Source organism: Poecilia reticulata, chromosome 9 (genome assembly GCF_904066995.2).
Source record: "Poecilia reticulata chromosome 9, P_reticulata-male-v2, whole genome shotgun sequence".
Lineage (NCBI taxonomy): Eukaryota > Metazoa > Chordata > Actinopteri > Cyprinodontiformes > Poeciliidae > Poecilia > Poecilia reticulata.
This window is the reverse complement of record NC_088838.1, coordinates 20545140-20569062: the sequence shown is the minus strand read 5'-3', so window position 1 is coordinate 20569062 and position 23923 is coordinate 20545140. Positions and strand designations below refer to the sequence as shown.

Below are 23923 nucleotides of genomic sequence, written 5' to 3'. Positions count from 1 at the left end.
GTTTCTCTGGTTTGCCCGTTAAGGCTGGAAATCCTGACCTCAAAATCTAACATGGCTGGTTTGCATACAAAACTTGGTGACAGCAGCGGTAGAAGAAAATGTTTCAAATAAGCTTAAAATTGTATTTCAATAAATCCTTCACGTTACCTTTGTGAATGTGTTAGTCGTGTTATAAACTATGGAATGAAGAGAAATACACTTTTACTTGCTTGTATTACCACCAGCACTTGTTACTGGTTCACTTTCATCCGCTTCAGTTCAAAATAGGAGTTTTTAAAATCTTTACTCTGCAATTAATAGACACCAAAGTTTCTCCTGAGTATCATTAGGCAACACTCAATATCATGAGTGCTTCCAGAACACTTTGAGAACCATGGTTTCACAATTTATTTATTTTTTTTGCAAAATGTAAAAATTAAAAAAAAAGACGACACCAAAAAATCTCACTGAAAAAGTATTTTATTTTACTCCACAGTGAGCAAGAACAGCCTACCACCCCCATTAACATACATTTCAATCTGTCAATTTGGCATCAGAACCCATGAAAAGAGGCACACAGCTTTTGGAGCACTGGAGATGCTGCGGCTCTGCAGAGCAACCATTTCCAAACAGACTTTGAACTCAATTTATTTAAAAAATAAAATAAAAATGTCACTTGGTTGTTTAATACAGCATGCCACATCTGGTGTATATTCTGTGTATTTAATGGGACATGCAAGCTGATGGTCAGACTATAAAAAGTAAAATAAAAATAAAAGGGGGAAAAAAATGAAACAAAAAGAGAACCTTAATAATCAGTAGCGCTTAATTTTTAATTTGTTAATTTTTCTTCTTTCTGTTCATTTTTTCTTCCTCCTTCAGAAATCTTCATTGATCCACTTCAGAGCCTTTCTTCCCTTTCTTGTTTCCCTGCGAACCAGGAAAAAAAAAAACACCCACATAATTACTTTAGGATGATGGTAGAAATTAGTTTACATAAATAGGCATTTTTCTCCATCATTCAAGCATAGGATAAAGACAAAGAGATGAACACATAAACAAAAGACAACTGAGGAAGCAACATGCACCGTTAGCCAGCGGTCCGGCAATAGATTTACATTTATGCGAGTCTAAATGTTTCCAGTTTGCCTGTAACTTTGCTGCTGGTACACCTGAATTTCCCCAGTGAGGAACAATATGAGGTTTCTGTCTGACGTTTGTAATCTACTATAGATCGCACCTAAACGAGCGACTGGGTTTCCTAATGACCAGTGTGAATTATTACAGGTACTAAACTCAGAGCTCAGCTCCTCCTCTTCGTGTAAACATGTCGCCACACAGAGAAGTGAAACAAAACACAATCATCTTTGCCCTCACCTGATGTTTGGGTTGCTCTGATTGGAGCCCTTTAACTTTTGATCTTTCTTGTTCAAGAGCAGCATGTAATAATGTTACCTGAGTAAAAGAGCAAAAACTATTATTTATGTCTACAGAAATGCACAACCGTGCGAGACGACCAACATTTGTCTCTGCGCGACAAACCTGTGAGGACAGTTCTTCTTTGATGTGCAACAGTTCTTCTACCTGCAGAAGAATCTCTGCTTTGTCTTTCACTACAAAAAGACATTGATCACGTTATGAAACAGGAGGCCGAGCAAGTGGAAGCTGAGGAGTGAAAAGGATTGCGCTGATAAACTCACTCTCCCCCTGTTGGAGCATCTTAAGAAGTTGGGAATTCCTTGCTTTCACCTCTTTGTATTTTCCCTGTAAAGTTGAGACGTGAGCAGAATCGGTGGTTAGTGATGAGTTCAAACGGGGAGAGACACAAATAAAGGCTCCTGATGAGATACGGTGCAACTGGATTCATTTAAATTGGAGTAAAACGTGGATGGTCCTAGTTTGCTCCTTTATTGCTTCAGTATTCAAGATTTTTTGTAATGATTTATTTGGCTCTTCTAAAATCTCCCTACATAAATAGTGATATTTACAACGTGAAACAATTATAAAGCTAATTTGAACCAATCACTCAGTATTGTATTAGTTTGCTTTCTTGTGTGTTATCCGAATAGCAGACGTCTGTGAAGTGAAAGGTTTTTCTAGCTCATTCAGAGCAACGACAGTCCAGCCGTTTCCACATCTGACCTCCCACTCTGAGATGGTCTTCTTCAGTTTCTTAATCTCCTGGTCCTTTTTCTCCAGCTCATATTTCAGCTGTTCTGCCCGGGGATCCTGCAAAACAACAATTCAACATTTGACACACGTAGCGCAATATGCGTCAAGTTCACCTGAAGGAAATACACATCAAAAAGAAATGAGTCCTTTCTTAAGTTACATGTGAATAAATAATAAAAGGATGAAATCCTATTAGTGCTTCTTTCCACATCTACACTCACCGGTTCGTGTTCTGTGGGTGTGTTGACTTCTTGACCCGGGCTGTTCACAAACTGCTCAAGTCTTTTCTCCCTCTGGATAATCCGACTCACATCATCTTCTACTTTGTTAAAAAAACGCTCCTCCTGTCCGATTCCTGGCGCTACATTTGTCCCTTTGGTTTCCTGAAAATGATGTCAAAGATTTGAAGCTATAAGCACTTTGTAACACAACGGTCCACACAAAGATACACAACCTTCTGTTTTGTTTATCATGCTGAGGACAAAGCTATTAGCTCTGCTGATGCTATATAGTAATAATAAAATGTGCATGGCATAAATGAGTTGCTGCAGAATGAAGAAGTTTATTATGCTGCATAAGTAAAACACTCAGTGTGGTCAGGCTTTGAATGGATAGATCCTTTAGACAAACTAAAGTGTCCAAATACATGTTTTTCCACATGGTTACTTTGTTTTTCTATATTTATTCAAAGCTGAGGAAAACAAAATCCAATACTGTTTTAGATCACACAATGCAGGAACCCTGTCAAAAAAACCTATATATATATATATATATATATATATATATATATATATATATATTTTTTTTTTTTACATTAATTAAGGGGTTAAAAAATGTTGGTGATGGTCAGACAATTATTGAGGTAAATAAAAAAAAAAATCTTCTTTCTCACCTCTTGTTTTCTACTTAATTGCTCTGCAACAACAAAAAAACAGACGTTAGTAAAAAAAAAAACAACAATAATGACACTTTGTAAAAACTTTATCTACAGCATGACTGTTTCTTTTGCACTGAAAAAGTTAGTTGCAAGTTTAACATAAAAGTACAGCCGTATGAAAAGATTTTGCAAGCGATGAACCAGTTTATCCCACCAGCAGAGCCTTCAGCCTGGAAGTCCTGCAGAGAAACCGTCTTTTTGTCTTTCGCCTGCTGATTTTTCTTTTTGTCCTTCTTCCCGCCGCCCTCTTTTCCTCCTCGTGACTTTGGCGAAGCTACGTTTGTGTTGCTCTGTTGACACAAACACATCATTTGCCTCTTGTTGAATCATTTTTATGGTTTTCATACCAGTAATCTGTGGTGTTTATTACTGTCGGTAGCGATTAATTTAACTCGGTTCAACATAAATGATCAGTTATTCATGTCAAAATGATCACCATGTTTTACACTGAAGACTCAAAGAGGCTCTATGCCTAATAATTGGTGACATACGTTTTTTTATTTTACTTTAACAATTTTAACAGCCTTTGCATTAAAATTGACTTATAATACATTCCTGTCTGAACAGTGCTTTAAAAAAAGTATTTATTCTTCTTGATTGTTTTCAGATTCTACCATGTCATAACTACAAACTTCAGTTTGTTTTAGAAAATAGTAGTGATACCCTTCTTCTAGATCTTTAAGCTGTGAAATCTACACTTGTTTCAAGCATTCATCAGTTATTAGTGTGTGAATGCAGTTTATGTACCTGTTTATGTTGTTCATACTCCAGTTTACTTAGAATCAGGGCCTTTTCCAAATCTGCCTCATACAGCTCTGTGGTTATCTACAGAAACACGGAGAAGAAGGTTATGTTAACCTGAACTTGGGGGGTGTGGGGGAAAGCTTCTTAGCCCTGATAGAGCAGTTTGTGATATAAATATTAAGGATAAGTATACTTCGTTTAACAAATGTACTCTTTTATTGCAACAATGGAAATCCTTTAAAAGTGTTCACTGCAGAAGCTTCTCTACTGCTGAGGAAAAGTTCCGACTCCAATAAGCCTCAAGTGTGATTCCAAATTCAGGGCACAGTCTCAAGTCATTTTCTCTAACCTGTTCGTCTCTCTGTTTCCACTGTTGCCAGCCCTCTGAAGGTAAGCTGTGGTCCACTGACGCCGGGCTCAGGAGCTCGCTGGCTATTCCTGACAGCGTCATGCAGGGCGGAGGGGCACAGGACTTCTGGGGAATCTTCTTGAAGGCCAGATTACGCAGCTAAAGCAAAGACAGACAAAACATTTATCCAAAATGTTTCAGAAACTGAAAGGTCATTTGTCTCAATTAATGATCGCAAAGCTACCAATCCACATTAGGAAGGGTTGTTAGGTATTTAAGAAGATCTCAAATGAATTTGAAATAATCAATTCCCTTGTCCAAAAAAAAGAAAACAGTAGACAAGCATTCATTCAACACAACATGTTAAGGTCTAGCTGTTCAAGCAATTTCTAAAGGTAAACAAAAAAAAAATTATGAAAGAAGTTTCCAAATCCCTGCTGTTGTCTCTTGCTGCAGACGGTGATTGCACAAGTTAAACTTTGATGGAAGGTGTTCAAGGAGGAAAACTTTGAAAAGAAAAGAAAAACATGGAGGGCGTGGACTAAAGTTTTCCAAAGAGAACACGGACAAAGTTCATCAACCAAGTCAGGTAATTAATTATTGGTGTTTACCTATAAATAAATAACTTATCTCCAAGGGATAAATAAGAAAGATGTGGATCTTTTTTTTTTATTTCTTTTTAAACAACTCAACATTGAATTAAGTGACCTAACTTCCTTTCACATGACTGTTGGCCTTTGTGTTGTGATTCAAATATGTGATCACAATTTAACTGGTGCTACAAGTACAAAAACAAACAAACAAAAAAAAAAACAGAATAAACCTAATTTTTAAAACATTTCCTTCGAAAGCTCTTTATTGTTTTGCTTATAGAGTGGAGGTCATGTTTTCAGGCAAGAATACACCTGCCTGTGGCTGCGGAGCAGTTTCAGTTCCGGTTAAATGAAACAAAGATGGAGCAGTCAGACGCTCAGCTCTATGGCAGATTAATAAGCAGAAAAAAATGGGGGCATGTCTAGCAGACTGTCTCACCTCGTTCGCCTCACTCTGCTGCTGCTCCTTCTTCTTCTTTTTCTTATCTTTCTTCTTCTCGCTACCCTGAGCACCTTTACCCCCTGATCCCGTTGTTGCTCCTGATTTCCCCTGTCTGGACTTCCCGGAGGAATCCCTCCCGCGTTTGGTGTTGGACTTCCCCGGCTCGGAGGTTTCCGAGTCCGAATCTGAGTCAATCTGGAGCAGGGCGAACCGGGAGGCGGTGGTGGGGACAGTGATCATTGCAGACGATGCCATCACGTAACGGGAAACTAAATCACAAGAAATGGTCCCATTAAAAATAACTATTAACATGAAATAGTTATGCATGTTGTGGAACGATGTTTATACAGTCCTGACAAATATCCGCCTAAATCTTTATTCATAATGAAAATTAAAATGACAGCAATTTTCTTCCAACTCTGCCGATAGTAACAATCTGCTGATGGAAGCAGCAACGACACAACCGAGCTAGCAGGTTTTTGTTAGCGTACTAACAAGTGTAAAAAGTCGACAAAACCTTCACACGCTCAGGCTAAGCCTTTGTTTGTGTTACACTCACAGAGCTGTGCTGCAGAGACAACGGTGGCAAGAGAAGTTGAGTAAAAGTACTTCTTTCTACGTCTTGAAGGAACTGAGCTGCGGTTGGTTGTGCTACTAGCGATTGTCTAACTCGGTACGGAAGCCCGGTGGTTCTAAACAGCACGAAAATACATTTCAACTGGTGCTGGCCTCCTCCGCTGCGAGCTTAAAATCTTAGTGTTTCTTTAGATATTGAGTGATTAAAAATGCTAAAAATGAAAGAAATAACATGTTGTAACAATAACATTGTAAATATGTACGAAATTGTAACAATTGTGTTGTTAGTCTATCCCAGTATTTATTTATTTACAAATTGTGTGAGTTCTGAAGGTTATCTTAAGGTATGCTTTCTCCCAAGATTTTAAAAAATATGTCACTTGTAATCATCCAATGAAAATTTCTAAAAGGTTGATACCTGTGAAAATCCAATAAGCTGTGAAAATCTAACCAGTGGTGAGTCTCTAAAGTTGTCCATCACAGGGTAACATAGAGACACACAATACAGACAAGCATGCACACACACATTCACACACATCTATGAAGAATTTAGAGACCTTATTAACCTGATGTTTTTGGACAATGGAATTAAGTCAGAATACTCAGAAAGAACCAATGCATGCATAGGAAGAATCTGCAAACTCCAAGTGGAAAGACCCCATAAAAGACAAAACAGTCCATTGTGATTCTTACAGCTTTTAATAAGTTAGTAAAAAAATAAAAGATCAACATAAATACATAAGTTTTTATTAGGAATGCATAAAAAGAAGAGCTAATTATATAGTGAAACGAAGGGAAAACATATAATGTGTGGTAACTATGAGACTTTCAACTGTATAAATACAAGACAATAATAGGAGAAGTGCTGAAAAGTGCTGAGCTTTGCCTCGTTAACCTAATTTAACACATTTACAAAAACGTGTTTCACATTTAGCATTTAAATCCAGCTTTGGACAAGAGCTTATAATTAACGCACAGGGACAAATCCTCCTTCTAATATGAAGTGCTGTACAATATTTAATTTATTGTAACAAATAATAATTTAAAACAAAAACTTTCACTTTCCTATGAAATCAACCCAAACACATTAAAATCAACCCAAACACATTTTTTAGATAATTAATTTTTATCATTTTGAATTTTTTATGATCTGACTAGAAAATTGTACAGTATTACTAAAAAATGAACAACATATTTAGTGCATTTTTTAAAATCAGTCATCTACAAAATAGAACGTTTAATATAATCCACTCAAAATCTGCCATAGAAATTAACAGACATAAAATAAAGCAGAATCACGTGTTTCTGGGCACTTCTATAGAGTCCTCCATCATTGACTCAGAGCTTGAATTAACCACAGATTGGTGCCTCCTAGTGGCAGCACCGAGGAGCTGCAGGTCAGCTGCAGGAATCTCCCTCAGCTCCCTGCGACACAGTTTGACAGGTGTCATTTCTAAACTAACCTCAGGCTGACCTCTTGTATACCTTCCATGGGACTGTGTGAGTGATGGCTTGACTGGTTTAAATTCTATTTCCTCTGCATATATTTTTGTGTATGTGGTGGAAACGTGTGTCGTCTCTCCCTCCTCCTCACAGCGTGTTTTGGGTTCATCCACACTTAAAGGTAAGTGAGTGCCCGGCCTTTCTCTGCTCTCCTGTGTGTGTGAGGACTGACTGTCGTTGTAGGGAGCATCACTTAGAAGTTCTTTGAGCTTCTTCTTCAGCTGCCGACTGGAGCTTTTGTAGAAAAACAACTCTTTCTCCAGGTGCTGGACTCTGTCTTGTATGGCTTGTTGTGCCTCTCCTGACATCCCCTCTAAATAACCAGAAACACATGAACAATACAGAAGGAAACATGAGTGAAACAGTAAAATTCACAGAAAATATCACCAATACTCCTCACCTTTAAGTTTCTGTAGCAGAAGCCGAACATTGCTTTGGTGGTCTCTGTGTTGCAGGGTGAGCCTGCGGTCTGCATCCAGAGCGAAACGCTGCATGGCTGCCTCCATCTCCCTAAGTGCTGCTTCCTGCTCGCCGGCATGAAGCTCTAACTCTTCACACTGCAAATGTAGACGACGCTCTGCTTCTCGAAGACACACAACCTGGAGTTGTTGACGACATGGGCGGTTTAGTACAGGAAAGCAAAGGACAGAATGAATGAATGAATGAATGTGAATTCGAGGCATTAAAGAAACACAGCGTGCACACAGGCTGGGACAATGACAACATGCTGTAAGGACAGTCCAGAAAAGTTAAAACATATCTTAAATCTATCCAGAATCAGAATTTTAGGAGCTAAACAACTCCTCAACACACAGTTACGGAGTGGCTTAAAAGGCTCTTGAAGACTCTAGCAGCAGTCTGCAACTTTTTGATTCTCCCCATGACTTTGAATTAGGCTTTTCACCACAATCTCATTTAAAATGCAGTAATCTCTGTTACTTGTGGATCTTTTATTAAAAAATACTTTTTCCTTCCACTCAACTTTCAATCAATGTGAATGTATACAGTGCTCTGTGAACAGCCAGCTTCTTTAGGAGTGACCTTTTGTGACATGTTCTCCTTATGGATGCAGTGTGAGACTGACTGTCAAGTCAGCATATGGGTTTTCATCTGCTATAAGCAATAATCATCAAAATTATCAGAAATGAACACAGTTTCTGTTTTTACATGTATTACTGAATTACTAACGTAAATTAAAACATATGATAAATTTTATTTTAGTGAGATGCTGGGTGTCAAACAGCCCTGTTGGAGGGAATTTAGCTCAGTCTATGTCTTAAATATTTTACATGTAAAGATAATTAAATATATAATGAAGATAATTTCCTCTTGCCTTGTTGAAATATTTGATCAACAGCTCTATGGCCTCAGGTAACGAGAGCTTCTTCAGCTTCCTGGTAATGTCACAGTGCTGAGCGGGTTCTGTGTCTTTGGACTCGAGCAGAGGCGAGTTTCCGACGAACAGGTGCTTCTGCCGCTCCTGGATGGAGTTGTTCTTAAATTCAAGAGCTGCATCTAGAGCCTCAACAGCTTCCTCCAGCTGGAGGAGGGAATGCTCCTCCTACACAACAAGCATAAATCAAAAAAACAGAAAAATAATGTACTGAGCAAAAAAATCAAAACATGAGGTGTCTTACCTCCACAGTGAGCACTCGGTTGTCCCTCAGCTGGGCTTCCAGAGCGTCTCTTTTCATCTTCAGCATGTCTCTCTCTTTCTCCAGCTCCCTGACCGTAACTCCTCTGGTCTTTCTCACGCTGCTCTGACTCTGAAGCTGCTCTTCCACAGACTCCAACTGAACAGACACTTGCAACAAGTCCCGACTCAAAGCCTGGAAGTTGGAGAACACGTTTAAGAAATAAAACAATTCCAGCTTTGAAAACACACTTTCCCAAATGAATGGTGCTGGAAGCAGAGGCCGACCTGACTGGACTGCAGCATCTTGATGTGGAGCTTGTTTTTCTGTTGGACACAGGCCTCTCTCTGCTGCAGCACCTCCACTTTCCTCTTCAGCTCCTCTCCCAGCTCCTGCAACTCTTCTCTCTTGTGAATGGCCCGTTCCTCTTCTTCTTCAAGCCAACTACTGTCATGAAGCTACATTAAGGAAATGCAAGGGTGAAAGAAAGATGACAAAAGAAGATCAGCTTCTGCTTTATCTTACAAGAAGATAATTGTGTCTAAGAACAAATAATGTCTGTTTAATACAGAACAAATAATGTCTGTTTAATACCATTCTGTTTGTTTCCACGGGAGAGTTTTCAGGAACAGATGAACTCTTTAAACCCTGAACACAAAATACTTCAATTAAGAAAAATGTTGATCATTACACCACGATGCAATGATGGCCTGCAAAAATTAAGTGCTTTTGTATTTTAAATGATGAGAAACTGAAATTCTTGGTTAATAAAACAAACTATAAAACACTTAACAACACAAGAGTTAAACGCCTAATGAATAATTACTTAAAAACACTGATAAAAAAAATCAAATAAAAGTTATTCTCATCAACTGCAAAAAATACAGTGAATTGTGACTTTGTGTTTAATATCATTTGTCTGACATAATTAAAGTTCTGAAATGATCTTTGATTGTCTTAAAAATCCACATTAGCTTTACTTTGTAAGAAATCTTCCCCAATTAAAATGCTACAATTGGACAGGAATGGGTGTATTTAAAGTTCTTTGCCATGTTCAAGCCACCGTGTTTTGTTATTTAGACTTGTTCTGACCCTGTTTCGATGGGGTTTCCTGTTGTTGGTCTCGTCCAGCTCCCTCAGGCTGCTCTGAAGCCTGGCTCTCTCCAGCCTCATGCTCTGCAGGCTGCAGTAGACCTCGGCTCGGACCTGCTGGCTCTGCATGGAGAGTCTCTCCAACACGTTTCCCGTTTCACCTCTGTCCACTGCTTGGATTTTTCTTTCTGTTGGTGAGAAACAACTACGGTGATTTTCAGGTTTATTTATGTTATAAAAAAAAAAAAAAAAAAAAAAAAGTTAACTTATAAATCTATTTAAACACGTTCAGACATTGAGTTCATCTTATTTACTTCCTGATAGTGTATCTGAGTCAGTGTTAACCTTGAAGTACTAATCAAACCTTTAAAGACTTAATAAAGTCCAGAAGGGTTCCATTAAAAACCTGTTAGAACATTTTATTCCGTTTCTCTACATACAGTAACATAAAACCATGTTAACTCACCAGTTGTGTCAAGTTCTTTGATGAGCTCCTCCTTTAAGCGCATGCTGACCTTCAGTTCATGGATTCTTCTTTCAGCAGTGTTGGATCGCCTTACCTTCTTCACAGGGTTTTCGTTTATGTCTGATAAGTTGGAAAAGGAAAAGAGCTTCTGGTTACAGTTTATGTCAACGGGATAGTTGAGCAGAGAAACCAGAAATGAGAGGATGGCACAAACTGTGTAAACTGAAAGAATGTAAAATAATGAACATATAAAGTGTACCATTGACCAAATAAGACTCTGGTACTGCTGTGTTTCCGTCATACATTTCCAGTTTAGTGCTTTTGGGTTTCAGCAGCAGTCTCTTTTCCCAGCTTGTCCAGGTTCGATTTAAAGGAAGCCTAAAATAACAAAATAATATTAATAGAAAATTCAGATTAATTTGATGCTTTTAGAGAAAACTGTAGACCAAAGGGTCACGGAAAACATGTTGAAAGTAAAATTCAACTAAAGTGGCCAAAAATATTACTATTGGCCAGTAGAGTTTTAATTGAGTGCACCAGGAAGTTATAATAGCCACAATTTTGTTCATCCAAGCAGGGAACCAGTGTGTCTGCAAAGTTTTCACACACTGATACTGTGACACTAATTCAATCAAACAACGATTCTCCCTTTTTTCTCACTGGAAAAAAAGGGTATTAATAACATCCTCACTCCTAGGCATAGTACCTGTAACTATAAGTATTTATTGATCTTTATATGGTAAACTGCATACAAAGCTGTATAGTAAAGGCTCTCACCTAAATTCTTTCCTGCACAAAGATCTTTCCATTTCTGTCTCTTCCTCTTTTGTCTCCTCCTCATGATTATTTTGAGTTCTTTCCTTGCTTTCGACCTGTTGTGTAATGAATGGACAGTAGACCTTATCTTTTTCCTCGATCTCAGCCAGAAGGAGATGACCACGCATCCTAAAAGCTGTCATCACCCTCTCCAGTGAACAGGTGGGTGGACTGGAGTGAATCTACAAACACAGCAAATCAAACAAAAACATATACAGACATGGTGCATGCAACAGATAAAACACACCCATATCCATTTAGGATTAAATGCCATACCTTTCTGGATGGCCTGTGTAGCAAGGTGTGTGTGATTAGAGGGACACTCTGGGGTCTTGTGCATGAGTTCCCAGAAGACCTTGCTTCTTCGGTTGCCCCTGGAGTCATCCCACGAACAGCCATGAGGCTGCTGCGAAGGCGATCAATCAGAATCTGCTGACTCACCAGTTGTTCAGTCTGAAAATCAATACAAAAATATTCATGTAGCTGAAAATTTTTTATTGTCTAAAAGACTTTTTGTCAATAAAAAAATTCTTGAATTTTTATTGACAGGCCATTTAAATCCTTGTTCATTTTTCTCACCTGTATTCGAGAACGTTCCTTCTCTTCCTCTGAAGCTAAAACTCGGCTTCTTTTCTCTTCAAGCAGTTTCTCAACTTCTCTTTGAATCCGTCTCAATTCTTCATCTTTTTCCTCCAGAAGTTGCTCTTTTTCTTGGAGGGCTTCCTATGGAGAGAGAAAAAAACTTATTACTTTAAGGAGTGGACTATTAAAATATTATCACGCTTAAAATACACGTGCATACTTTAAATGTAACTAAACCAAATCCCTTTTGTCTTTTTACCTGACACTTGCGGAGTTCCTCTCTCAGGTTTAAAGCGGTTTCAGGGAGCTGGTGGTCTCCAGCCCCCTCTGAACAGTCTGTACTGCCTGTATGATGTGACTGGCTGACAGCTGCCAGTCTCTCCTGCCATTCTTGCAGTCTCTGCCTGAACAAAACACTTGGAAGTGCTTTGGACATATCTACAAGCAAAGATGCCGCTTCCTTTGCCAAGAACAGATACTGTGCAGCTGTGTCTTGGTTCAGCCTCTTCTCCAGTGTGGGCGCTGTAATCTGACTGGGCTGTTTGAAACCATCCCCATCTGCACCTCCACCCCTTGTTTTCTCCCTTTCCATCTCCTTCATGTCCTTCTCCTTCTCTTTCAGAAGCTCTCTCAGGGTCTGAACTTCATACTCCAGCTCCTCCAATCGAGTCTCGGCAGGTTGGCAGGTTTTAGGATCTGATTTAACATCTGTCAGAGAGAGTGCTCGTCCCGGACAGTTGCAGATGTGACGGGCCTTGGATGCAAACTGAAGAACATTCAAAGTCTCCGCAATGAAGTGGTGGGACGGGCTCACACAGGCCACCATCACCGTGTGGGCGTTGCCTCCCAGGGAGTCCCGGAGGAGTCGCGTGATCTTGGCATCACGGTACGGCACATGTGGACTGCTGCAGCCGTTGCCGCGACGACTTCGCCCACGGTCGGAGAGGGCGCGAATAACATTACCAAGGGCGAGCAGGCCAGTATTGATGAGTACAGACTCTTTGAATTGAGCTCCAGTGTTTCCAGTTTTGGTAGCTCGTTCTGAGCCCGCCAGGTCCACCAGGCAGAGTTTGGACGAGCGGACGGTCTTTAAGGATGGGTTGTTGTTGCTGTGAGAACGGATGCGGACCTGAAGAGTGAGGATCACATGAGAGCGACTGGAGTGCTCATTCATTCCTGTTGCACCAGTGTGACGCAGGGCGTTTCCCATCTCCACAGCACCAAGCAGCTCTTCAGCTGACGTGACAACCATCTCTCTGGCACCAATCACAACTGAAAATACAGTCGAAAAAAGAAAATAAGACGGTTTTAACTAATAAGACTAGCGCAGACTGTGAACTGAAGGTGATAGAATAAGGGTATTACTGACAGGAAGAACTGTCTACCTTCTACAACTAAAATAAAAACAAAGCACGCCCGGATCTTTACCAGGCAGCAAAATTAGTTACATTTCATTATATGAAAATATGCAACAATTCAATCAATAAATCAATGTGTTTTAGAGGAGGGTAGGAAGGGAAGCACGCTTAAACAAACCCACACAGTAAATGGCTAAACAGCAGAGCAACTACCAAAATAAAATAAATGTTATTTCAGAACAATATACCAAAAAAAAAAAAAAAAAGAAAATATGATAACAAAACACCAAGTGTAGCCCATAATTTAATAGCTTGTAGCTTGTTGCGCATTTTGAGCCACAATTTTAAGCAGATGTCTTCTGGAAGACGTTATCAGTCTCTCATCACTGACGAAAACTTTTCAGCCACTCTTATTTTAGACATTACTTCGATTCATTGCCGTTAAAATTTATGACTGCGCAGATTGCATAGGGTCCTCTCTCAGTGTACTTCATTGTCCAGCTTTATGACCAGGGTTAGGTGAACCTTCAGCAGATGACAGATTACCTTTAACATTCAGCATCCCAAGTGATGCTTGTGAAATCTGGGATATGGACTTTGTGGAAATCCCTTTGGGTTATTGGGTCTTTTCTCACTGATATTCTGTTAACAAACACTTGTTTTCTCCACACCAACAAGCTGCCAAAATTTCTGTTTTTAAATTTACAGTATGTAAATCTTTTGTTTTTGTTTACTGGCTGTTGAATTGAATCGATTTTACAACCAGGTAAAAGTCAGATTAATTAATGTCAATACACACAAAATCTTTGAACCAAACGAGTCTGTCATTTCTTCTTTCCATGAACGTATTCTTTTTTTTTGTTGCCAATTTAAAGGTCACAATTTTTTTTACCTGTGTTCCCCTTTTCATCATCTCTGATGAAAAGCTCTTTATGATTGGTGTTCATGTCCAACAGGTCCCGTAGTTCCTCTCTGTACAGCTCCATGTATGAAATCCACACCGTTGCCTCAATGCTATCGTCATTCTTCCGCTTTGCCAGCAACAAAAACACATCCTGAGCTACACAGTCAATAATTCCTCCTTCATCTGCAAGAAGGTTTCAAAATATAGACAAAGATTTAATTAGAATATTTTGTCTGAAAGATTCAGAAATATGACACAGTGTTTGGTTTTAATTTTTTTTTTTGTCAAAGTGTTTATAAAAAAAATGAACAGGCTTTATCCTATTCATTAAAAAATAATCATGAAGTTCATTTTATTTCAGTCAACATGTTTATTTACCATTCCACACAGGGATATATTTCAAGATTTTACTCAAAACTGATACTCTTAAGCTTGATAATGGCTTAGAGCTAATAAAAAAATGTGATTTTAGTTTCTCTATGCTCATTGTAGAGGAATTATTGTTTCAACGCTGTTGTGCATGGAAGCAGTCAGTGCCTCTGCAACCCCCAAAGCTCTTGTCTGCACTGGTCAATCAAGCACAGAGATACCATGGGGATTAAACCATTAGTTAGTATTTTTTTCTGCTAGTAAATGAAATATGTATGCCCATATGCTTGTCAGCAGAGGGATGCAAAGAGGGCTCCAGCATATCCTAATAGATAACTGCACTTGGGACTTGATAAAACACAGCAGACCAACAGAAGCATAACATGTCTCACAAAACGACCTTAGGCAACATGGGGTCTGTGCCTCTCCACTTAGTCATGCAATGAACATTTCCTGATGGGTTTTCTTTCACAATCCTCTAAAAGGCACTTCTGTTGCATTCAGCACCTCTCACACCTTTTTTTTCAGCGAAATGTTTCATTAATATGCTTGGATACAAAACTGGTAAATAGGAATCTTTAGCATTGATTGATTTGTGGCTTACCCACCTAGTGAGAGGTATCAGTGACTATTTGCTTGACATCTGTCAAGTATGCAGTCTCCTCCATGATTACTGTATCACATTTCTGTATCAGATATCTTATTTAATAGTGTATTTCAGAAAGCATTTGTTGTGTTTTCATTAGCTGTAAGCCATTATCATTCAAATAAACAGCAATGAATACATACAATAGAACTATATGTAATACATTTATATTAAGTTTCTCTTTCAATTGAAATAAATCGACTTTTTAAATAACTTGCCTTGGCTCCCCCCGCCCAGTGTGTACGTCTTGCCAGACCCAGTCTGTCCGTAACAAAACACGGTAGCGTTGTATCCGTCCAGTAGAGACTCCACCAGGGGCTGGACGCAAGACTCGTACACTTCATCCTGGCTGGCTGTCGGTCCGAACGCGTGGTCGAAAGAGAAGAGACTGTCCGAGCCGAGCCTCACCTGCCCGGAACCCGAGGGAACCACCTGGACGCACACTTGGTGCTGATGGAGGAGCTCTTTCCGGAGCAGGGGACGGATACGGACCGCCACCCGGACACAGACCTCACTCATGAGGCAGTAAAAGATCAATGAACTTACGCAGGGTTTGACTTTTTTTGCTCACATCTAACCTCTGAGATGCTTCAAAACTCTGGTTTCGAAATAGTTAATTGCTAATTCACTATTACTCGAAGAAAAAAAACAATTTAACATAGCCCGTGTTTAACTCTCGTGGTAGTTTCCACTGAAGTTTCTAGTAACTTTACCTCTAAAGGTTTGTTGTCGATTTGGGTTGCCCGGGCGACCGACGCCGCTGTGACGCAGCAGCCAAAACCCGGAAGAGGCGTTCGAAGATGGTACTGGACAGCTGCCGCGAGGGCAACGGCGCCATCTATTGAACATAGTACTAAATTGACTAATTTCATAAAATTAGCCTAAATAAATAAGTAATAAATAAATCTGTCGGAATTCTCAAAAAAGATTGTGGTAGAAGAGCTTGAAGAGCTTTGGCTGATGACTTCAGGTTTCAACAAAGGACACATGGTACATTTTAGTGCAAGGTCAGAGTGTCCCTTGAAGGTCATAGATAAATTCTTAAAATCAGTTGTAAAACTAATTGGTAGAAAAAGAAGAAATGAGAAAACAGAAGTAATGTAATTTATTTTTCTGGCTTTAGTAGCTAAGAAGCATTGTACACATACACACAGCTTTGGACAGTTAAAGATGAAGCACAGTTACATGATTTTGAACGGTAGCATAAAAGGACTAGATGAAAAACAACAACAAAAAACATCATTTTTTGCCATCTGGATGTTGAAGGTCACAAATTCAACTCCATACTAATTAGATATTACAAAACATGCATGATGTAATAGCATAGTGTAATCACTTGCTTAGCTAAAACAGGATGCTTAGTACAACAGACTTGATATGTGAACATTGTCATTAACTGCACACTGACCTCTGTTTCATAGAATCACTACCATGTTTGGTTTCTTCGCAGGGAAAGCCATCAGTAAGCAGGAAACATTCTGTATGTTCAGCTTGCAGTCTGTTAGTCAGTAGTAAATACAGCGTGTATGGTGAATGGGAATGTGGGCCATCTCTTTGTGGTGCTGCTTAGCGAAAGGCCAAAGGTAGAAGTCAATGATAGCAGAATTGATGCTGCAGGCGTTTCCGTCTGTCTCCTGTACCATCTTGTGCAGTCTTTCCTTGATCAGCTCCACGGACCAAATGGAACATCCTCGTATCTCGACTTCTCTTCGATCCCCTGAAGGCAGCAGCTCACCTGCGACAGATCGCACCCGCCGATTTTTAGATTGGCTTACATTGGCTTTAAAAAGCCTTCTTACCTTTGAACTTTCAAATTGCTTCAAATTGTTACATCATAACTACAAAACGTTAATTATTTTATTAAAATGTAATAAAATAAATCAACACTTTGTCATGCATAGATATGAAGTGAAAGTACAATGATGTCTTTATAAGGGTTCTTTTACAAATACAAATCTGAAATGTATGATGTGTGTGTAGCAGGAAAGTAATGGTAAATCTGGAGGAGCTGCAGTTATTCTCAGCTCAGGTGGGATAATATGTAGACAGGAGAACTACTAGTTGCACCCTCCTCAAACCTAGCCATTATGGAAACGCAAGAAAGCATTTGTCAAGAGAAAGCTATGGAAACACATGGAAAAAGGTGCTCTGGTCAAATGAGACTTAAAAGGAACTTTCTGGCCTGCATGGAAAACACTTAGTCCAGCAGAAAACTAACACTAACACCTCTTTTCTTCAGTAGTCCAGCACCAGAAATAAACAAAAACATCAAAATCAAGTTATTTTTCAGAGATGCTATTCAACTAACCTGAGTGAACTTAGGATATTTAGGAGAACTTAGGAGAAAAACCTTCAAAAACCTTTTGAAAACCATATAGAGTTCTCCTTACAATTCACAAGTATGTGCAACTTTGTCCTGGCTGGTCAGAAAAATCTTAAACTTGATAGAATGTCTTAAAAATGATAGAATGCAGAAACGTGAAAATAGTATGAATACTTTTTCAAGGCTCCATATATTTACAAAGAGCAGGGAAAACACATGCTCGGTCCCTCACCGTTCTTCAGTGCCTCCATCAGTGCATCAGAGTATTGCAACACTCCTAAATAGACAAGCGCCTGAGGAACCCTGTAGTCTGCAAACATGGTGAGACAGTCCATGTTGATGATGTACCCTTCTCCTCTGGCCTCCGTCACTGCCCAGAAATCTGCCACCAGGATCTGGGCTCGCTTGTTGAAAGAGATTTTTCTGCCCTTAAACAGTAGATTAACACAAAAGCAGATTCATTATCAATGAGTTTCCCAACTATCTTCCGCTTTTGGTAAATTATTGGTTTGTTAATAGCGTTTAATTTTGCTTCATTTTTTGTAATGTTGTAAAGTTACCAAAGTAAAGTAAATATGCTAAAAAAAAACTTGTTGCATTATTTGCACTTATTGTAATCCCTTTTGCCACTTTTTGTCAGATTATTACACAGCTGTGATGCTGGTTTTGTCCAGCAGGGGGAACTCTCATGCTAAAATTTATTCAAAGTCCTCCAAAAGAGGCTATTCAAGGTGTTTCAAGTGACAATTTACAGGCTTGAAGTGTAATTAAGTAATTAATCACTTAGTGTTGACATGGAGTACAGTAATGTACATCACATATTGAGAATGGTGTAATTTTCAGACTACATGTAGGGTAAATTTGCACACTGGGATGAATTCCATAATTAAAAATGTAAAAAGTTCTGTATTCAAAGGAAAGCCGCTAACCCTCAGGATGCCATGACTAAAGCGAGAACTGTGGAGATGCTCTAGTAACAGTTGATACTTATTAAATATATTTGCAGTCTTTCCATACATTCAGACATCACTCTGTTCATTTAGCCCCTCCGACCTCATATGTAACTTCATCCCTGTAAGACGGGATCTTCTCCACGATCAGCTCCACCAACTTCTGAGCATCGTTTCCTGCTTGGCTGATAAAACTATGGAAACTTCCTCCGTGCTCCAGCAGCACGCGCCCGCCCTCGGTCAGGACCTTGGAAGGAAGATTAAAATTCAAACAGCCATGATGAACAGATGAACTGCACATTTTCATCTTCTCTTTTTAAAGTAAGTAACGTGCATTTAATAAAAGAAGCTTGATAAATAATGATGATGAAAAATATTTTCAGGTGAATAATATTTCTCCAGTATGAAATTACTTTTAAAAAACATTCATTTTATGTTTTTAAATTCAAACAAGATGGAAGTGGTCGATGTTGGTCCAGAGCCTTTCATAAACAAAGTAAAGAACCTCCGAGTTATTTTTGACCACGACATGTCATTTAAATCCCACATTTAAGGGTCCAGGACTTAGAAATATCCTGTCAGAATGATGCTGAGAAACGAGTCGATCCTTTCGTTACTTAAAGTCTGAACTATTAAAACTCTTTACTTAAAGGAAGTACAAAAAATGTAGATAAAGGCCTTCAGCTGATCCAAACCCTTGCAGCAAGAGTTCTGATGAAAATTTTAAAAATAATATTTTTCTTCTATTAAGCTAAACTTCATTGGCTCCCTGTTAAATCTAGAATAAAATTTAAGTTTCTCCTACTCGTATATATAGCCAATAAGAATCAAACTCCATCAAACATCAGAGATCTGATTCCTCCATATGTTCCTAACAGAGCCTTTCACTCTCTTTACTGTTGTTTCTAGGGTTTCTGAAAGAACAATGGGAGGCAGATCCTTTACTTATCATGCTCCTCTCCTCTAGAACCAGCTCCCCAGTTTTAGTCTGTGAGGCAGACACCCTGTCTACGTTTAAGATAGGCTTAAAACGTTCCTGATTGATAAAGCTTACAGTTATTCTTGCTTTAATTATCCTGAATTATCTCTGTACTTAGGCTGCTATTTGCTTATGCTGCTGGAGGACAAAATGACCACTTTTATTTATTTTTTCCTGTGCTATACAAGTACTTAAAATGAACGTCCGTTTTATATAAAATGAACTGGAAATGTGGAGGATAAAAGTAGAACCTGGTGGCGTTCCTGAACCATCGGCATGGCTGTCTCATTGTCTGATCGGAGAACTTTTCCCAACTCCTCCACACTCATCTGGGAAAAGTACTTGGGATCAGTGATGGGTACACCTAGGAGAACAGAGGGGATTTATTATTATTATCAACTCTGGTTTATAATGTGCAGTACAGAAAAGACTAAACTAAAATGATTTGTTCTGATCTCGTTTTCAGAAGCAAGCTCTGGCCAGGACTACCTGTGCTTCTCTGAGAGCAACTGTCATACAGATAAAGGGCACAGCGAAAACACATTGAGAGCCCTATTCCATACGAGGCATAACTGATTCATATCCGGAGCCGTTCTTGCTAATTATAAATGATGATCAGGCTCATGCAGAGCAACCAGCAATTTCCTCGTACTCCGAACTCACAAAGGGCACACAGACAATAAGTGACAATAATAAAACCACATTTTTCTCCTTTCCTCTTGAGAATAAGGAACCAAAAAAGAAACACATAATGGAAAAGGCCACATTGTCATGTATTATGACACAGTTAAAGCATTTTTCTGTCAGTGGCTCACTGTTTAGACCTTTTTAGTCACACATTTGGTGGGTGTGGCTCCCTGACAGTGGTAGGGCAGATTTACTCTCCATCAGTGGGATATTAGAACTAACATATAATAAATGTATTAAACCACATGGCAAAAGACAGCATCCAATTTCAGGCCTTCACACCGACAGAGATGACAGGTGGAGAGATACAAAATAATAGACAAATTCATAGAAGCAGCTCAAGCAATTTTTGTAATTGTGATTTATCAAACAAATAGTGAACAAAGACTTTAATCCCAAATGTATTAGCTGGTGCTTGCTTACTGTGTGTGCATGTTTTAATGCAGTTGTGTCTCTGTTTATGTATACATGTTGTGTTTTTCTGTCCATCTTTCTGTATTAATGTTTGCATAATAGGAAGAGCCAGAATTTGCCAGAAGTTAAACTCTGAAGGTGGCTGCAAATGAAGGGAGAAACATTCCAACCAAACCTTCCCAAAGTTTGCAAAAGCAGAGAAAAAAAAAAACAGCAGTATGGATCTGGCAAAAAAAAACATTATTTATCCTCATTCTGCATTCATGCACAACTCTCTAAAAAAAACAAGATGCTCTCTTTCTTTGTGATCAAAACTGTAAATACTGAAAGTACGATGTGGTGCATGATGTATTTAAGTGGTCTCACCTTCATCCATGGCTCTGGTGATGGCAGCACACAGAGTCATGAAGCCTGTGTAAGTGATGCCTTTATAGGTCACCTCACACTGCTGAGCTCCGTTGTCGGGCCAAAAGGAGAAGTTCATGGTATCCACAACAAACACCCAGTTTAACGCCTGCAGGGTTTATAAAACACCATAAGCAAAAACACAACATAAAAGTTATCAGTTTTTGTGCTGTCTGTAATTTTTTTTAACAAAGTTCTACATAAAAGACATTGAAAAAAAAATTTTTTTTTTTAAACTGCTTAGTTTTAAGCATCGCTAAGGAATGTAGTAAAAACATTATATTTTCCCCAGATTTTAAATGTGTTATTTGTTACATTAAATGAAACAAACGTAAGTCTAAATCTAATAATGTTTATTGTTAACCAATATTCTAAGTGATGATGGTGTTTCATGATGAATGATTTCAAGAGAACCCACATTATTGGAGTCAAGTGTCTTTCTTGCAAGTGTCTAAAAGATACACTTTATCAACAGCAACTGTAAATAAGCAATAATCTATATAAGGCTTGAAGAACCAAATAATCATATACTTAATTTTTTTTATTTTGATATCATTTTCTTCTTAGAACTCAAATTAGAAAAATATCTTATTTTGTGAATAAGAGCCCAACTTAAATCTCATAGAACAAATGTAGCATCTTCAAAACAGTCACTTGTGCTGTTTGAACAATTCTATATTTTTTAATTTTCGAGCTCCAAACCTTCAACTGCAATTATTTGTGTAATCATATATTTTTTTCATTCAACATTTAACCCGTATCAGCTTTCTCCAAAATCAAAAAATGTATTAACACTTTAATTGCCTTCCTTTAAACCCCAACTGTCCAGTCAAGTCATTTGTTGCATTTGCACTGGGGTAAAAATAATTCAGCACTGCGGTGCTGAGAAACTCCCCTGATCAGAGGTGGATGCCGGAGCCAGGGGATTGGCCACCTTCCAGCCACTAGCAGTCAGGGCGTCACTGCGTCTGAGATTGAAGAGCATCTCTGCTACCTTCTGGACTCCTGCGTCCCTGATAAACACGTCTCGGCTTCGCTCGGCCACAAACTGCCCAGACTCTCTGGGAAGGAGAGGCTTCTCCATAATAACTGGTGCAGAAATAAAACAGAAAAAAAACAAAAACACGTCTGATATTCAATGAAAAGCTTTGAATTTTCAGCAGCTACATTTAAAGATGATAAAGTATCTTCTGCTTCTTAAAGGTTTGGAATTGTTGGCCTATATATGGTAAAATGGTTTTAGGCGCAACTTCAATTATGACATGATTTGAGAAGGATTTTATTCCCAGCATAAAAGCCCTTTTTCATACCAAAACATTCAATAACCTTTTAAACAAGTGCCACTTGAAAGCAATTTTAATAAATAAATGTAAACAAAGATGCGTTGATCATATTATATACATTACTAGCCAGGTGTATCAGGCGTAGGTATTGGGGATTTTTCCAAATATAAATCTTTTTGTTTTTAATCATTTTAAAGTTTTGGTCACTGGGCCGTTTTGAATCATGTTATATCTATATTTATTGTGTGTCGATGTAAAGTTCCTTGTGTGGCAAGAATGATGACTCACTTGACCAAATCTACCTAATGGAACAAATAAAGCTGATTGATTCATTCGTTGGTCTCTCGTGAATTGTATTCAGCCCTCCAGAGGCATCGCATTGCACATCTTGAGATGGTTTCTGTTTACCTTTCTTCTTGGTGAAATAGCTCAAGTTAAGTTAAACTAAATAGATAACGTCTGAACAGAAATTTCCAAGTCTCATCAAAGGATTGAACCACCTGAGGGTGAGCATCAGCAAGGCTAGTGATAGACTTCGGGAGAAGTCTATCACTAGACTTCTCCCGAAGTCACATAAAGCGAGTTTACAAAGATTTCCTGATTGATATTGGGGATCTATCAGTCAGTTGCTTCCTGCATTACATTTTTCATAGCAGCAGCCGAGTCAGAGACACTGAAGAAACTGTCATCCATCATGGACAACCTGGACCTGTACATCCACTGCACACTGGACAGACTGCAAGAGCTCTGCCGTTTGAAAGATACAGGGAATCTTTCCTGCCATATGCCTTCACCCTGTACAATAATTATCGGTGTACTGCTCATCATCATTACTGCATTTGCACAATGATGCCTATTTTTATATATTTATATACATAAGGTATATATTTATATACTTTAAGGTTTAAAAATTAAGTTACACACGAGGTTGATTTTATTTACGTTTGTGTTCTTTTGAAGACAGATTGCTGTACTAGTTTTTATTCCAATTCCTGTAAATTAAAGAGGCCAATTCACTCTTGTGCCACACTTTTCATTTTATTTTATGAGAACGAAACAAATTGTTTAAAAGATTGACATGAATACTTTTGCAACAAGTAGTTTTCAATTTGGTTAGTAATTGTAATTAATTTCTTAATTTTTTGTATGAAGAGATGAAAACACGTCTATAGTAATTCTGCGATAAACACCTGGAAGGGCAAAGTGCAACAACAGATCGAACATTCATCTCACCTTTGACACCGAATTTGATCTATTCGTAGCATTTCAAACTATAAACACAAATTATTCTTTCCAAACTTACTGTTCAACTGTAGCTCGTTTCTAAGCAAAGTATAGCAGCGTGGCTCCTGTAAGGATAAAAAAACATATGAACTTCTTTGTACTACCGGGTTTCCATCTGCTGACCAATCACTCTTTAAGATTTACTCCGATCAACCAATCAGAACGGTAAGGCGGGAAATCTTATGAGCCTGCGCAGAAACAGTTTGCAGCCGACGCCGAGATGTCTTCGCTTTTCTGCAAACATATCCTCAAAATGCCTTTTACAAATAAACAAATGGAGCTACACACACGCACACAAAGAATCTGACGTTCATGTGTTTTTTTTCTCTTCTTTAAGGACTGGCTCGTTTAACTGCTAAACTTCTTTAACAAATTTTAATTAATTTCAAACAGGAAGTCAATCTAGCTGCCAAAGTAAAGGTGAAAATCAGAACGC

At 38.6% G+C, this 23923-nt stretch overlaps 3 protein-coding genes across 4 annotated transcripts; all 3 read right to left on the bottom strand.

Annotated features, from left to right (window-relative positions):
- Window positions 1–441: 441 nt before the first annotated feature.
- On the bottom strand, window positions 442–6057 carry gkap1 (G kinase anchoring protein 1). 2 transcript variants are annotated; one of them, XM_008418454.3, is made up of 12 exons: window positions 5776–6051; window positions 5214–5485; window positions 4182–4340; window positions 3836–3913; window positions 3243–3378; window positions 3044–3066; window positions 2373–2534; window positions 2122–2208; window positions 1680–1743; window positions 1522–1592; window positions 1357–1434; window positions 442–909 (listed from the first exon to the last, which is right to left on the bottom strand). In XM_008418454.3, the coding sequence occupies exons 2-12, from the start codon at window positions 5469–5471 to the stop codon at window positions 868–870; spliced, it is 1158 nt and encodes a 385-aa protein (XP_008416676.1). In that variant the 5' UTR covers window positions 5472–5485; window positions 5776–6051; the 3' UTR covers window positions 442–867. The 2 variants fall into 2 exon arrangements, with proteins under 2 accessions (XP_008416676.1, XP_008416677.1); XM_008418455.3 differs by lacking the exon at window positions 3836–3913 and having other exon boundaries at window positions 5776–6057.
- A 957-nt stretch (window positions 6058–7014) lies between these two features.
- On the bottom strand, window positions 7015–16073 carry LOC103470209 (kinesin-like protein KIF27). Its single transcript, XM_008418456.2, has 15 exons — window positions 15381–16073; window positions 14136–14330; window positions 12145–13157; window positions 11883–12026; window positions 11580–11756; window positions 11265–11485; window positions 10747–10865; window positions 10488–10607; window positions 10022–10209; window positions 9524–9577; window positions 9217–9387; window positions 8933–9124; window positions 8629–8856; window positions 7696–7894; window positions 7015–7608 (listed from the first exon to the last, which is right to left on the bottom strand). Exons 1-15 carry the CDS (start codon window positions 15679–15681, stop codon window positions 7088–7090), a joined length of 3843 nt encoding a protein of 1280 aa, XP_008416678.2. The 5' UTR covers window positions 15682–16073; the 3' UTR covers window positions 7015–7087.
- A 179-nt stretch (window positions 16074–16252) lies between these two features.
- qng1 (Q-nucleotide N-glycosylase 1) lies at window positions 16253–23857 on the bottom strand. Its single transcript, XM_081610694.1, has 7 exons — window positions 23507–23857; window positions 21819–22009; window positions 20882–21032; window positions 19666–19778; window positions 18539–18682; window positions 17718–17913; window positions 16253–16897 (listed from the first exon to the last, which is right to left on the bottom strand). Exons 2-7 carry the CDS (start codon window positions 22002–22004, stop codon window positions 16668–16670), a joined length of 1020 nt encoding a protein of 339 aa, XP_081466820.1. The 5' UTR covers window positions 22005–22009; window positions 23507–23857; the 3' UTR covers window positions 16253–16667.
- Between the last annotated feature and the right edge of the window lie 66 nt (window positions 23858–23923).

Excerpts from the sequence above, each read along its gene's own strand:
- gkap1 (XM_008418454.3), bottom strand. The coding sequence starts at position 5,471 with ATGGCATCGTCTGCAATGATCACTGTCCCCACCACCGCCTCCCGGTTC. Across the intron at positions 3,914-4,181 it reads GGAAACAGAGAGACGAACAG|ATAACCACAGAGCTGTATGA; the intron begins GTTAGAGAAAAT and ends GTGTTTCTGTAG. Across the intron at positions 3,379-3,835 it reads AGTATGAACAACATAAACAG|AGCAACACAAACGTAGCTTC; the intron begins GTACATAAACTG and ends TTGTGTCAACAG.
- LOC103470209 (XM_008418456.2), bottom strand. The coding sequence starts at position 15,681 with ATGAGTGAGGTCTGTGTCCGGGTGGCGGTCCGTATCCGTCCCCTGCTC. Across the intron at positions 12,027-12,144 it reads AGGAACTCCGCAAGTGTCAG|GAAGCCCTCCAAGAAAAAGA; the intron begins GTAAAAAGACAA and ends CTCTCTCCATAG. Across the intron at positions 8,857-8,932 it reads ACCGAGTGCTCACTGTGGAG|GAGGAGCATTCCCTCCTCCA; the intron begins GTAAGACACCTC and ends CTTGTTGTGTAG.
- qng1 (XM_081610694.1), bottom strand. The coding sequence starts at position 22,004 with ATGGAGAAGCCTCTCCTTCCCAGAGAGTCTGGGCAGTTTGTGGCCGAG. Across the intron at positions 21,033-21,818 it reads CTCCGGCATCCACCTCTGAT|CAGGCGTTAAACTGGGTGTT; the intron begins CAGGGGAGTTTC and ends TTATAAACCCTG. Across the intron at positions 19,779-20,881 it reads CACCAGAGCCATGGATGAAG|GTGTACCCATCACTGATCCC; the intron begins GTGAGACCACTT and ends CTGTTCTCCTAG.